A 14,948-nucleotide genomic window follows, 5' to 3' on the forward strand; every position below is an offset into this window, starting at 1 on the left:
ACTTCCATATAACAAGGGTGTGGCCATAAGACTTAAAACAATAAACATTTGAAAAACAATTTTTTAAACCATGAAAACAAAAGAAGCAAACAGACAGTTCGTGTTGATCTCTTTTTCCTTCAGAGCCAAGACCAGGGAGAGGTCTGGGTTCCCCCGAGCAAGGCCAGGCCTGCAGGCCAGTAAGTGCACAAAACTTTTGTCTGCCGAGCGCTTCTAGATGAGGCCCCTGGCCTGTGAACAAGGTCATCCCACAGCAGGGAGGGTGCAGGAACTGAACACTGCTTTTCAGCAGACACCACCTCGTGCTGGTCTCCCTGCATCCACCACCGCCCAGCATCCCAGAATCCTCACAAGGACACAAAAACACGGCTGCCTGCTCCTACCACTCTTATTCAACCTAGATGTCTGGTCAGTGCGATAAGGCAAGACAAGGAAATAAAGATCAGAAGGGAATAAAGCAAATGGTCCCTATTTGCAGATGACATGATTATCCATCTAGAGAATCTACAAAGGAATCTACTAAAAGATTCCAAGAACTAATAACCCTAGGTCACAGGATGCAAGATAAACATACAACATCGATGGTATCTTTACACACTAGCAATGAATACATGGACCAAAATTAAAACTACAATACCTAGGAGTTCCCTTGTGGTGCAGTGGGTTAAGGACCCAACATTGTCCCTGCAGTGGCTCAGGTCACTGCTGTGGCATGGGTTCGATCCCAGGAACTTCTACCTGCCACCATCACAGCCAAAAAACAAACAAACAAAAAAAAAGTACAATGCCTAAAAATTTATAATCGAAAAGACATGAAAGAGGAGTTCCCATTGTGGTGCAGCGGAAACGAATCTGACTAGGAACCGTGAGGTTGTGGGTTCGATCCCTGGCCTCACTTGCAGGGGGTTAAGGATCTAGCATTGCTGTAGCTGTGGTATAGGCCGGCAGCTGTAGCTCCGATTAGATCCCTAGCCTGGGAACCTCCATATGCTGCAAGTGCGGCCCTAAAAAGCAAAAAAAAAAAGTGACAAATTTTATGTGTGCATTTAACACACATGTCCAGGCCTTGTGTGATGTAAACTATACAACAGTGATGGAAAAAAGTCAAAGATGGTCTAAATGCATAGACATCCCATCTTCATGGATTGAAAGACTCAGCATAGGAAAGGTAAGATTTCTCCCCATTTTGATACATAAGACTGCTAACCAGCTATCTGGGCATTCTGTGGCCCAGTCAAGGTGGCAGATAAAATTAACCACCATGGTAACTGAGTCAGAACAGCATAACTACAGGCACAGATGAACAACCAAGAGACTAGCATAGACAACCCAGAACCAGGCCCACGCTAGACTGAAACTTGACAAATCTGACGTTGCGAATCACCACCAAACAAAAAGGGCTGCGGTGGTCAATAAAAGGGATGGAGAATGGGTTATTACTACGGGAAAGATGGAACTGCTTCCTTAACCCCTGCCAAAAAATCTGTCAGTAAGAAAGGGGCCGAAACACACACACCACAGACAAATAAAAGCTAAAAACTACAGAAGAGTATCTTTATGGTCTCAAGTTGGGAAAGGATGTCTTAAACAAGGGCTAACTTTAAAGTTAAATGTGAATAAACTTTGATTAAATTAAAATGAAGAACTTCTGGCCCGGTGTCTCTTCTTACAAGAGAAGTAAGCCCATCATTCGAGCCCGGCTTTCATGACCTAGTGACCTAATTACTTCTCAAGGCCCCACCTCCAAATGCTGTCATGCTGGGGATTAGGGTTTCAACACGTGAATTTAGAGGGGACACAACCATTGTCAGGAAGTCACTGGTCCCCATTTCCACAGCCCCTGCTGGGCTCCCGGCTGCTGTATGACATTGAACAAACGCTTCCATCACCTGGTGCCGCAGCTCGCTCACTCTTGACCGAGCCTGAGAGTCCAGGCTGCCTCCGTCACAGGCTGTAAAGGCTCTCGTGACACGCTGGGTGAGACGGCCCTGGGAGGGACATGGCCAGGAGGACCCAAGTAGCCCTCAGCTGTCAGAGAGACCTGTTAGAGCGCAACCCATTCCCCACCAGTGAGGCCTTCCAGACCCACAGAGCTCCCATCTGCTCCTCTGTGGGCCAGCCACAGGTCTGGGGTGTCTGTCTGTCTGTTTCTCTCTTACACACACACACACACACACACACACACACACACACACACGGCTTAGGCCCCTTCTAGCATCTCTGCTGTTGTCCTCGTCTTAGCCATGGCATCAGCAAGGTTTGGGATACCTGTTGGAAGTAAGGAGAGATCAAAACAGAGCTGTAAAATACCAGTTGTGCAAGCTGCACACTGTGCAGTTCCAGAAGGCACCATTCACTGCTCAGTCTCTGTTACGTCCTTAGCTGTAGTGCAGTTCGCCTTTGTTGAAGACACCATGTACCAGATACATGATCGCATTTAATTCTCTGGTTCAGTGTTCCTCATTTTACACATGACGAAGCCCAGACTCAGCGAGACACAAGCCGCAAGAACAGAGCGAGGAGTTAAACCTCCTTCAGCCCCGTTCCAGAGCCCCCGAGGATACTGGACGCAGTGCTGGCACTAAAACCCTGTTAACCCTGACCCTGGAAGGTCAGCCCCTCGGAGGCGCTGCGGATCGCCCCTGGGGAACTGGGCTCAAAAGCACGGGGCGGGGCGCCAACAGCTCTGGACTTCGGTTCAGGGCTGATTCTTGCAGATGTGAGACCCCCACCTCGGGCCTCCCTCGCTCCATCCTGCAGAAGTAGGGAGGCAACCGCGAGCGCTCGTGGGCGTTCCGCCGAGCCCCGCCCTCGGGGGTGGGGCTGGGAGCAGTCACGTGGAGGGGCGCCCGGGCCCCCCGAGCCCCGCCCCGCCCCGCCCCCAGGCTCCCGGCCCTCCACTCGGTCCGGATCTGGAGATCTGGAGCCCAGAGCGCAGAGCCAGCCGAAGGCGCCGCGCCGGCTCGGGCTCCGCCGCCGACACCCGGCTGCTGAGGTCGCCGCGAGGGTTCGGGGACGCCTGCTCACTGCGTGGCTTCTCCCGGCCAGCTGTGCAGGCGGCTGGACCAGCAGCAGCGGCGAGGACTCGAGCGCGGGCTGCAGCAGCGACACCATGGACCTGTCCTTTATGGCCGCACAGGTAACCGGGCACCTTCCAGGCGCGCCCCGGGCCGCCACCTTCGGGCAGGTTCGAGGCCACGGTCTCGCCCTCTCTGCCGGGGCTGGGCGCGCCGGGAGGCTTCAGGCCGGGCGGTGGCGCCCGCCGCGAGTCTAAGTCCCTGTCCTTTGTCCCGAGCTGGTATCCCCACCTGGTGCTCGCTCAGGGGGTGGCGAGCCTGGCTTCCTGCGGGTGGGGCGCGCGGTGATCTCAAAGCTCCCCGGGTCGACCTGTGCTAGGGGCCTGGGCAGTGGTCCCCTCCCTGCCCATCCCCCATCTGCTGTCCCCCTTCCGTTACCCCGGAGCCCTCCAAGGCGGGGCAGCCCAGATCCGTGCGAACCCGGGTGGACAGGCAACCTCGCTCTTCCTAATTCTCTGTCTTCTCGAGGCGCCGGATAATCCGTCACTTGCAGATGATCGCGGGCACCTCCCATCTCACGTTTCTCCCCTTTGAAGGCAACCATAGCCTGTGCAGCCCCGAGGAAGGCGGCGAGACCCGCTCTGTGACCAGCCAAGCGCCAGAGCACCGCGGTCATTTTATCCTTTTTTGCTTTGTGCCGGGTCTGTTAGCCATCAGTGCCCCGCGCGACCATAACTCTCCCCTGGACACAAAACAGATTCCCAGTCGCAAAGAAAACATGACTTCTCATCGCTTGGTCTTTGCACCAGGAGCATCCCCTAGAAGCTCTGTGGCGGGGTGATCTTTATGTTTCATGCCTTAACTCTCTTGAGTCAGCTGCTTTGAGGAGCTGTCTGTGGCCTTTTGGAGTTACAGTCTGGCCACCACATTTAGGCTGGGAGACTAAGTCCCCATGTACCAAATTCAGACCTTGCACCTTCTAGGGGGCTGGTTATGCTGGGAGCCCAGTGATAGGAAGGCCCCCTGGTTCCCTCTGCCCCATAGGTGTGGGCCAGGCTGGCTGCTGTTTGCATTTCCAGGGAATGGAGTTTCAAGGGACACTTTCCTTGTCCCCCCAACTTCACCGTGGTGGAAGTCTATTTAAAAAATAATGGCAGAACCCAGGCTGGAGGGACCAGGGGTCACCAGTACAGGCGTGGATGGGTGCAGAACCCCCAAGTCGGCTCAAGGGAACCCAGATTCTAGCTCTTGGCAGCTAGAAGTTTTTCAGAATGCTGCTTGCTCCCATGAGCAGTGCTGGTCTTTTTTTGTCTAATTGTCTGTCTCCTGTTCCTAAACCCACGTTGACGACTCTGGTCATGTGCACATCACACATCAACAGTGACTGTTGTTGTGTGATGGCTGAGGAGGCTTCACCAGGTTTATTTCTAGAGGGGAAAGGCACTCAAACATCTACCTCTGCCTTTCCCTGCTGGATCCTACCAAAGAGCTGGCGTTTCCATGGTTACAAGATAAATTGATTACTGTTCACCCTGGGGCTGGCTGGAGCATCAGGAGTTGCTATGGTAACTTGACAAAATAAACATTGGGCTTTTCAGCACCTATCCGCAGAGCCTCTACAGAGATTGGATTTTTTTTTTTTCTTTTTTGTTTACAATTCAAGTTCAGTGTGATCATTTTATTCCTGTAGTTGAATGTTTGGGCATCAATTATATGCTCAGTCCTGAGCTAGCTGCAAAGACAGAAACACGAAGTGCGATCAGATGGAGAGAGATGCTGATGTTTGTTGAGCATCTGCTATGTGCCAAACAAGGGCTCTGACACACTTTATTACAGTAAATCCTTACCAGTCTGTGACGCTGGCACTGTTATCCCATTCTATAGATCAGCATACCAAACTTCAGTGAAATTAAACAATTTGGCCACACACCATTAGCAAGGAGGGAAAATGGGTCTTAAATCTGGATCTGAGTATCTGCAGAGCTGCTGGGTTTTCCACCTTATTGCTGTATCCTGAGAAAGACAAACGGAAGGGTCGGGGCAGACGTATTTAAAGATACTCACTCTTCTCCTTCCCCCGGAAGTGGTCTTATGGTGCGTTGTGATCTAATGGATTTCATCTTGGTTTTGCTCTGCATCTCTTATCCCCACAAGGACAAGGGCTCTTACTTCATCACCTGCAGCACTTAGCAGTGCTCAGCCACAGTGAGTGCTCAGCATGTACCGTAAGTGGGCCGTGACCGAGTCATGGTTCCCATACATCAGCAGAGGATGGTTTGATGGGAAAAATGTGAATGCCTCCATCCACTTGTTCAGCCAGTGTTGAGTACCTGCCTTGTGCCAAGCTCCGTGTCAGGCACTGGGATGGAGACGCTGGGGGAAAGCGTTGAATGGATTGGAGATTTTCTTTCTGGATGCTTGCAGAGTAATGGAGAAATAATGGGCCAGGCCATTCTCAGAAAGGGCAACCAAAATACCTGGCATGTACTAGGGCCTCCACAAGTATCTGTTAGCTGCAAAGATGTTGACAGGAAGAGTGAATTCGAGGTGTCAGATGCCCTCCCAAACACCTGTTGATGAGCGCTTGAGGCTGGGTGTTCTAATGAAAGGGAGCTAGGGGCAGATTTCCCTTGGGGAAGCCTGGGAATAAGGTCATTCTAAGCAGAGAGGCATGGAGGTAGGGAAGCCCAGAATAAACTCCCAGAATCCTTCAGGAAGCTGGAGGGTGGGGGGCCCAGTAGAACTGGGGAAGAGAGAGGGAGGCCAGGGCGAGGTTATGGAAGTGACCAGCTGTCTGCCAGAGATGAGAAGTTGGCATCTCAGTGGACAGCGGGAGGATTGTAGGTGATTGAGCAGGGGATGGTTGAAGCAGTGTCTTGGGGGAAATCCCAGGCTTCAGGAGAGGCCAGAAGCTGGAGGGATGGATGGAGTCAGGAATGCACACCTGCTTGATCACAAACAGATCCTTGTGACTCCAAAACCCCAATCTCTTCCCCTCCACCAAGTTGTGAAATATGATTCCTCTTCATGAACTTAAGCAGACATAGAAGATTTATGCTCTTTTAGACAGAGGTCCCTCTGCAAAGCTAAGCATGATGTGCGGAGTGGACGTCAGTTATCCAGCAGGTCATCTGGTGCAGATGTGCCCTCCCTGGGTGTGTGGGGCTGTGCATGTGGGATTAGAAGAGGCTGTGAGTGCTAAAGATATAAAGACTCAGCTCGCCCCCAAACTCTGGAGGCCCTCAGCTGCCTCTTCTCCCACCCTGGAAACACCCCAGCCACACTCTCCACAGTCCCTGGGTCCCTGGAGACTCTAGAAGGATGACGAGTGAACAGGTGCATCCAGACCTCCTGGGAGCTGGGGAAGGGCGGAGAAGCACAGATCCCAAGGATTGATCCCCAATCCCTGTGTTGTTGGTGGGGTAGCCTGACTCCAGAGCTGCCCCATCCATTCCTTCCCTTCCTCCTGGGCTCTCATGCCCCTGCCCCCAATGAAAGGGTGGGGGATCTGATTCCCTCCCCTTAAATCTGACCTGGCCTCAGTGATTTTGCTGGCCAAGACAATGAGGCATGAGTGACAGTCTGAGATTAGCTGGTAAGAAACCTGCAGCCTCCATGTGGGACTTTTGGAACGTGTGTTCTGGGGGAAGAGCCCACTGTCATGCATGAAACCCTGAGACCTCCACATTTCGGGAGGGGAAGGAGCATTTAAGGAACCTGCTGTGTGCTGGGCCGGTGCTTGGAATGAACTAGAGGGACAAGGGGCCCTGCTCACTGTAGAACAAACATGGCTGTGGCTTAAGATTTTTGTCTTGCATTGTCGCTATAGTGACTACTCTAAAGCCAGTTGTTCCCAAATGTTGCTGCCATTAGAATCACCTGGAGATTTTAAGAGTTTTGCTGCCCAGGACCTGCCCCTGACACTCCCATCCACGTCAGCATCGACATTTTTTTTTCACCCCTTGGGTGAGTCCAGTATGCAATCAAGGTTGCGACAGGGGAGTTCCTGTTGTGGCTCAGTGGGTTAAGAACCCGACATAGTGTCTGTGAGGACGTGGGTTCGATCCTTGGCCTCACTCAGTAGGTTAAGGATCTGGTGTTGCTGCAAGCTGCAGTGTAGGTCACAGATGCGGCTCGGATCCTGTGTTGCTCTGGCTGTGGTGTAAGCCAGCAGCTGTAGCTCTGATTCAGCCCCTAGCCCGGGAACGTCCATATGCCGCAGGTGCGGCCCAAAAAAGGACACACACACAAAAAAAAGGTTGAGACCCAGACCTTAAACCCACACTGTAGGGCTATCCCCCTCCCCCTTCTCTGGATGGAGCAGATCCTTGGCTCTCTGGTCCCTTTTAGGTCGTAAAAAGTCACATCATCCCTGGAAGTCATCCCAGCATCAATTCAGCAAATACTGAGGTCCAGAAAAATGTAACCTGAGAACTTGCTCCAAAATTAAGGTTCTCGTTTGAGATTAGCAGACACAAACTATTATATGTAGAATGTAATTTAAAAAAACAAGGTCCTGCTGTGTAGCATAAGAAACTATATTCAATATTCCGCAATAAACCATAATGGGAAAGAATATGAAAAAACTTAACATATGTCTAACGGAATCACTTTGCTATATACCTGAAACTAACACAACATGGTAAATTAACCACACTCCAATAAAATAAGCTTTAAAAAAAAAGGAAAAAGAAAATTGAGGTTCTCCTCCAGATCACACCTGCCACAGGTAGAAAACCTGGAGTTGGTGTCTTTATTATCCTCAGAGGACAGACAGAGAAGAAATGGAGCCAGGGGTGGAGCCTGGTCTCCTGACCACAGCGCCATCCCACCCATCACCCTCCGACCTCCCAGAGGAAGGCAAGTGGTAGAGGATCCCAGGGCAACCTAGGACCTGTATCAGCCTCAGGGAATCATCCAGCCTCTGTGGTACACAAAATATCATGTTCAGGAACACTTTAAAACGAGTTCTTAAAAAGAAATCTCTATGAGTTTCCTAGAGATGCTATAACAAAAGACCATGAGCTGGGTGACTTAAGATACCAGAGACTTAATCTCTCCTGGTTCCGGAGGCTCAAAGGCCAAAGTCAAGGTGTCGACAGGGCTGTGGTCTCTCTGAAGACTCTGGAGAGGATATTTCTATGCCTCTCCCTTAGCTTCACGTGTGGTCTGCCATCGCTGGCGTTCCATGGCTTGTAGACACACTCTGATCTCTGCCTCTGTTGTCACCTACCTGGCACTCTCACCATGTCTCTGTGTCTCTTCTCTTCCTATCAGGACACCCGTCATATTGGATTAAGGTCCGTCCAAATGACCTCATCTTAATTTGATAACATCTGCATCAATATACTGCAGTACTGGGAGTTGGACTTGAGAATATCTTTTGGGGAGACGCAATTCAAGCTATAATAGGGTCTGAAGATCCCTAAAGAATAAGGATCTTGGTTCTTGTGTTAGTGGCTACTGATCTTTGAGAGGCAGTGGACAGATCACTTCTCTAAACCTCAGTTTCATCATCTGTGAAATGGGAACAAAATGACCTTCATCTCGTCATTGAGCAGACATTTTCTGTGTGCCAGGCCCTCCCTCTGAAGTGCTGGGGGCAGAGGGTCACGTGCCTCTTGGGATGTGTGACAGGGTGGAGGTAAATATAGGTACCCCCATAGCCTAGAGGAGGCCCCTTACCCAACTTTGGGAGTCAGGGAAGGCGTCTGGAGGTTTCACTTGAGCTGAGTTTGGAGGATGCATGGCTGTTAGATCCAGGTGCGAGGTCATTCCAGGCTGGGGGAGTGGCATGCAACAGCTTGCAATGGAATGGGCTTGAAGCTGTCTCCTGTTGGGAATGCCAGTTGCAAGCAGCCATTTGGTTGGGTTGAGGGGCAGGTGGGAAGGAGTAGAGATGAGGCTGGGAGACTAGGGTTGGGCAGGTGGCCTCATAGAGTGAAGCAGGATGGGGTAGGGGCTGCAGTGACCCAGAGAGCAGGGGCCTGGCCTGCAGGGGATACAGGCAGTGGCCCTGAGCTCTAGCAACTCGCTCATGCTGTGCAAACGCCGAGGCCCAGGGCCGAGGGTGATTCTGGGTTTTCAAGAAAACTGAACACTCTTGACTCTTGCAAGCAGTCTGGTTTTTCAAATGCTGGCAACTAATTAAAATGTTTAAACCAACTGATCAACCCGATGGGAGCTGTTTTTTTAGTTACTCACTGATTATCATTTCAGTTCCTTAAAGCCATAATTTGTTTTGGGGGACCAGAATTTGGGAAGAGGTGGGCTAGGCCGTTTGTTTCTGTTCCAGTGGCATCAGCTGGGGCCACGGGGCTGGGGTCTAGACGTGCGTCCCAGCTTCACACGCCTGTCAGACACCTCTGTGCAGCCAGACCCTTCTCTCCACCTGACCTTGCATCCTGCAAATGTTTCGCTAGGCAAGTGGGGCTCCCTCCCAGCGTGGTGGTCTCAGTGTCATTGAACATTTTGTGTGGCGCTGCCTTCCCCCAAAGCCTGCCTTCCAGTGGATCTTACGAAGCCTCTTATGAGCCAGACTGGGAAGCCCTAGAATGTCACTACTTCCACTTTCATTTGGCCAAGAAAATCCTAAGGCCAGCCCAGATTTAAGGGCAGAGGAATCCAATTCCACTTCTTTTTTTTGTTTTTACGGCTGCACCTGCAGCATATGGAAGTTCCCAGGCTAGGGGTCAAATTGGAGATGCAACTTCTGGCCTACGCCACAGCCACAGCAATGCCCGATCTTAAACCCCCTGAGCGAGGCCAGGGGTCAAACCCTCATCCTCATGGACACTATGTCAGGTTCTTAACCCACCGAGTCACAGTGGGAACTCCAGTCCCATGTCTTGATGTGGGAAGAAGCATGCACGGCCAGGGAGAAGCAAGGATGGATGGTGAACATCTTGGGAGATTGGCTGCATGTGGACCAAGCAGAATTGGCCTGGGTTCATCCTGGGGCTGCCCATGTAATAAATATCTCTTGACTAGGCAGGTGTGTGTAGAGCTTGACAAAACCTTGTAAACTTCCAAGAAGTAAATTATTACACGGAAGTAGACCATGACTTTATTAGGTCGAACCATATGAAGTAGCTGATGTGTGACCTAAAAACAATTTCACGCCGTTCAACCTAACAGGTACTAATTGGAAATCCGTTCCTTGAGTTATGGAGGGAGGAAGGGCTGTGGGACATGGGAGGGGGTGGTTGCTACCTGCAGGGAGTCCAAGGAGGCTTCCTGTCTTTGAGGACCAGGGCCTTAACCCCTCTTCTCCCCTCAGCCCAGCTCTTAGAACCTTGGCCTTGCAGGTGAGAGGACTTGGTCACACCTGGAACTTTATGTGCCCCTGCCCTCACCATGGGTCTTTCTGGTTGATAAGACCCATGGTCTCCTCTTAGTTGAGATGCTGATACATCCACCTCCACTCCCTGTTCTCCCACCCTCTCATCCCCTTGGACCTTGGGAGGCTCACGGTTAATTTGCATTCTAATCATTTTTCCCAGAGAGGGGAAAAGAAGTGGCAATAGACTTCTGGTCTCACTGTAAAGGCTGTTCTATTATTTCTCGAGAGGGCCCCAGCTGTACTCCAGGGCCTGTGGGAGCATTCCAGAAGATTTGCAAGAAACCAGCAGAAGTTTTTCCTCCCCAGAGGAACACATTACTGCCCAGAAAAAGAGAATTCTAAAGAGTCTGGCAATCTGCTACTTGGGGATTGTTTTTCCCCAGCCAGCGACTGTTCCTTTTTCTTAAAGCAAGAATTATCATTAAAATACAAATTGTCCATTATTGCAGAAGTTTTTAACCAAAGGGCTTGTCTTCTTGTACTCCTGAGGTCCCATTTAAAAGATTTAAATGTTTTATCATTCTAATTAGACTTAACCGTAATGAGAAGTTAAGGAAGAAGTAAAAATCTGTAGTACGTTTTGCAGACCAGATTTCTAGACGAGGTTTTAAGAGTCAAAACATTCCCTCTGATTTGAAACAATTATGTCGCACAGAGTTAGGAGAAGCAGGGCATTTGGAGGTGGATTACAAATCTCCAATTAAACACCTGAGTGTTTATGGGGCACCTGCTGTGTGCTCAGCCTGGCTTTGGGTATTCAAATCCCAGCTCCTTCTACCCTGAGATGATGGCAACCTATCTCTGTTCACTTACCCCCCTCATTCTGTACCTTCCCATTATAGCTTCCCTTTATCAAACACTTGGGAGTTACCAGGCAGGCCCTGAGTTGAATAATATATAGAATCTTCTAAATCTTTTGACAGCCCCATGGAATAGGCAATTTTAAGATCCATTTCACAGATGAAAAAACTGAGGCCCAGAGAAGCAAAGTCACTTCTCCAGGGCACAGAAGCTGGGTTTCAAACCCAGATCTCTGTGCCTCTTCAGCTTATTTATTAAATCCAGTTTTACAATCTCTGCCTTCAGACTGGAGTGTTTAAACCGTTTACATTTAATGTGATTTTTTTTTATATAGTTAGGTTAAATTTACTATCTGACCATTCCCGATTGGTCCCATCTATTCTTTGTTCCCCTTTCCTCTTTTTCTGCCTTCTTTTGGATTCATTGAGAAATTTTTATTTTTTCATGTTGTCTTATCTCCTGCTTTGTTAGCTGTAACAGTTGTGGTATTTTAGTGGTTGCTTTAGGATTTATAGTATATAAATCACACACACACACACACACACACACACACACTAGTATATATATACAGCCTCTCTGCAAGTGATATTATGCCAGTTCACATGCAGTGTAAGAACCTTATAACAATATATTCCTATCCCTCACTACTCAGCTTTTGTGCTATTATTGTTACACATTTCACTTCTACATATGTTATAAACCTCACATTACTTTATTATTATTTTTGTAAAAAGTCATTTACCTTTTAAAAAGATTTAAATCGTAAGGAAAAAACTTATTTTCCCATGTGCTCCTTCCACTGTTGTGTAGTCCTTTGTATAGAAGCATATTTCTGTGTTGTCATTTTCTTTCTGCCAAAAGGACGTTAAGATTTCTAGTAGTGAGGAAGTGCTGGTGATGAATTCTTTCAGCTTTGGTATGCTGATGAAAAAAAAAAAGTATTTTTCTTTTTTGGCTGTCCCTTTTGAATGTGTGGGAATAAAATTCTGGGTTGGCTGTTTTTCAGTACTTGAAAAGATGAGCCTCTAATACTTCTTACCTCTGTCTTTTTGATAACAGGCATTCTAACAGGCTTGAGGCAGTGTCTCATTGTGGTTCTGATTTGTGTTTCCCTGATGATTAGTGATGTCAGCACCTTTCCATGCACCTGTTGGCCATTTGAATATCTTCTTTGAAAAAATGCCTATTTAGGCCCTTAGCCCATTTTGAATTCGATGATGATGATGATGATTTACTATTGAGTTCTATGAGCTTTCCATTGTTTCTTTACGGATTTCTGTTTCCCCCTTTCTCTCCTCTCCTTCGAGGATTCTACTTACACGTATTTTAGGCTACCTGACATTGTCTCACAGCTCCCTGGTGCTTGCTCTTTTTTGTTTTTGTTTTATTCTTTTTTTTTTCCGTTTGTTTCATTTTGGATAGTTATTATTAACATGTGTTCGAGTCCAGCGATAATTTCTTTTGAATATCTAATTTCCACTAATCCCGCCTAGTGTATTTTTAACCCCAGACATTGTAGTTTTCATGTCTAGAAGCTTAATTTGGGTCTTTTTTATATTTTTAGTCCGCTTCTTAACATGTTCGATATTTTCCTCTCGCTGTTTGAACATATGGAATACAGTTATAAGAACTGTGTGAATGTCCTCGTATACTAATTCTAAATCTGCGTCAGCTCTCGGATGGTTTTGATTTATTGCTCTTTCTCCTCAGTGGATCATATTTTCCTGCTGTTTTGCATGCCTGATAATTTTTGATTGGATGCCAAACATTATGACTTTTACCTTATTGGATGCTAGATATTATTGTATTCCTATAAATATCCTCAAGCTTTGTTCTGGGGTGCAATTATGTTACTTGGGAACAATTGAATCCTTTTGGGTCTTGACTTTAAGGTTTTTTAGGGTTGGAGTTCCCATTGTGGCTCAGCAGGTTATGAACCAGATTAATATCTGTGAGGATGTGTGTTCGATCCCTGGCCTTGATCAGTGGGTTAAGGATCCAGCGTTGCCCTGAGTGGTGGTGTAGCTTGCAGAAAAGGCTCAGATCCTGTGTTCCTGTGGCTGTGGGAGAGACTGGTAGCTGCAGCTCTGATTCAACCCCTAGCCTGGGACCTTCCATATGCTGCAAGTGTGGCCTTAAAAAGCAAGAAAAAGAAAAAGAAAAAAGAAAAAAAGATTTGTTAGGCAGGACCAGAACCATCTTTAATCTGAGACTAATTACTTCCCACCACTGAGACAAGATTGCTCTGAGCGTTCTACCCAATGCCCAGTGAATTAGGAGATTTTCAGAACTGCCAGTGGAAAGAGGCACTATTTCTGGCCTGTATGAGTAACGGGCACTATTCCCTGTCATCCTTGCTGCCTCAGGGGTTTTCCTTGCACTCATGTGCTCACCGATCCACTGCTGAAGAGCTGAGCAGACCTTCTGCAGATCTCTGTTCATCGCTCTCCTCTCCATCCTCTGCCTCAGCTGCCTTGGTCTCCCAGACTCTCTGTCCCGTCTCCTCAATCCAGGAGTCCCCTCGCATCAGCCTGGGTTCCCCTTTCCTATTCCACAGCCTAGAATCTCTTCCCAGCCAGCAAACCGTCATTTATAGGGCTTACTTTGCTTGTTTCCCAGCTGTCAAGGGTCACTGTCTTTCACTGCCTGATGCCCAGTGCCTTGAAAACCATTTTCCAATGTTTTGACCACTTTTTATTTTTATTACTTTTGTTTTGTTTTGCTTTTTAGGGCTGCACCCAGGACATATGGAGGTTCCCAGGCTAGGGGTTGAATCGGAGCTGTAGCTGCCAGCCTACACCACAGCCACAGCAATGTGGGATCCACACTGTGGCTTGTGGCAACACTGGATCCTTTAACCCACTGATAAGGGCCAGGGATCGAACCCATGTCCTCGTGGATAGTGGTTGGGTTTGTTTCCGCTGAGCCACAAAGGGAACTCCTGTCCACTTTTTGATTATTTCCATTGGGAGGGTAAATCCAGTCCCTGTTGCTCCATCTTGGCTGGAAGCAGAGTTTTCTTAACCCTGTGTCTCTAACTAGTATGTTTCCACTCTCGCTCCTTCCCTCTCACTGTGGGAAAAGGAATGTACTGGTACGTCTGAATCTGGCCCACTGCCTTCCCCTCTCAGCAGTGGATCTTTGGTCTGGTACGTCTCTGTCCCTTCTGAAAGTCATAAAATGTGTGTAGTGTACGGAACGTCTCAAGTGAGTTCTGACACCAGACTTAGAAAGCCAAACGGTGCAAGGACTGCCCAGATTCCTTCCTGCAGTGCCATTGCTGCTAGAGTTCCTTCCAAGAGTCTTGTGACAGGATGCTGCATAGGACACCAAGAGAGCCAGGTAGTGAGCCAGGTGTCAGGGGTGGCAGCGGAAGTTGGGCTGCCCAGCGTAGCAGGGCTGGTTCCCTCAGGCCTCCATCCCAGGCATTGGGACTTGGGAGAGCCTCATTCTGCAGGAGGTTGAAAGTGAGGGCGCGGGGAGCAGGTGGCTCCAGCCTCAGGCTCACCCACGATGCCAGCCAACAGCTGGGACCCTGTTTGTCCTCTCTAGACCCCATCTCGGCCCCTTATCCATCTCCTCAGCACAGAGCTCTGGGAGCTGATTAGAAATGCGTTAAGGCTTGGCTTCTAGCAGGTTTGAAAGAGACACAAAGGAAATGACTCATTCGCCCCTACCTCCAGATGCCCAAGCCCCGCCCTGCGTGACTGAGCCGTGGCTGTGCTGCCTGCATCACCTGCCTCCTCTCTACCATCCGGCCAGCCCTTCTTCCCTTCCCCTGGAGATGC

At 49.0% G+C, this 14,948-nt stretch overlaps 1 protein-coding gene across 1 annotated transcript in view; it reads left to right on the forward strand.

The window, feature by feature from the left end:
• The first annotated feature begins 2,835 nt into the window (after positions 1–2,835).
• C7H14orf132 (chromosome 7 C14orf132 homolog) overlaps positions 2,836–14,948 on the forward strand; it is a 48,855-nt gene continuing 36,742 nt past the window's right edge. Inside the window, 1 exon segment of the mRNA NM_001444722.1 lies at positions 2,836–3,139. Within this exon segment, the coding sequence (NP_001431651.1) occupies positions 3,113–3,139 (27 nt within the window). The 5' untranslated portion in view covers positions 2,836–3,112.

The sequence above is a fragment of the Sus scrofa genome, chromosome 7, assembly GCF_054392235.1.
Source record: "Sus scrofa isolate SSC_HxYL_T2T_F1_AM1 chromosome 7, Sscrofa_HxYL_maternal_Yorkshire_Landrace_v2.0, whole genome shotgun sequence".
Lineage (NCBI taxonomy): Eukaryota > Metazoa > Chordata > Mammalia > Artiodactyla > Suidae > Sus > Sus scrofa.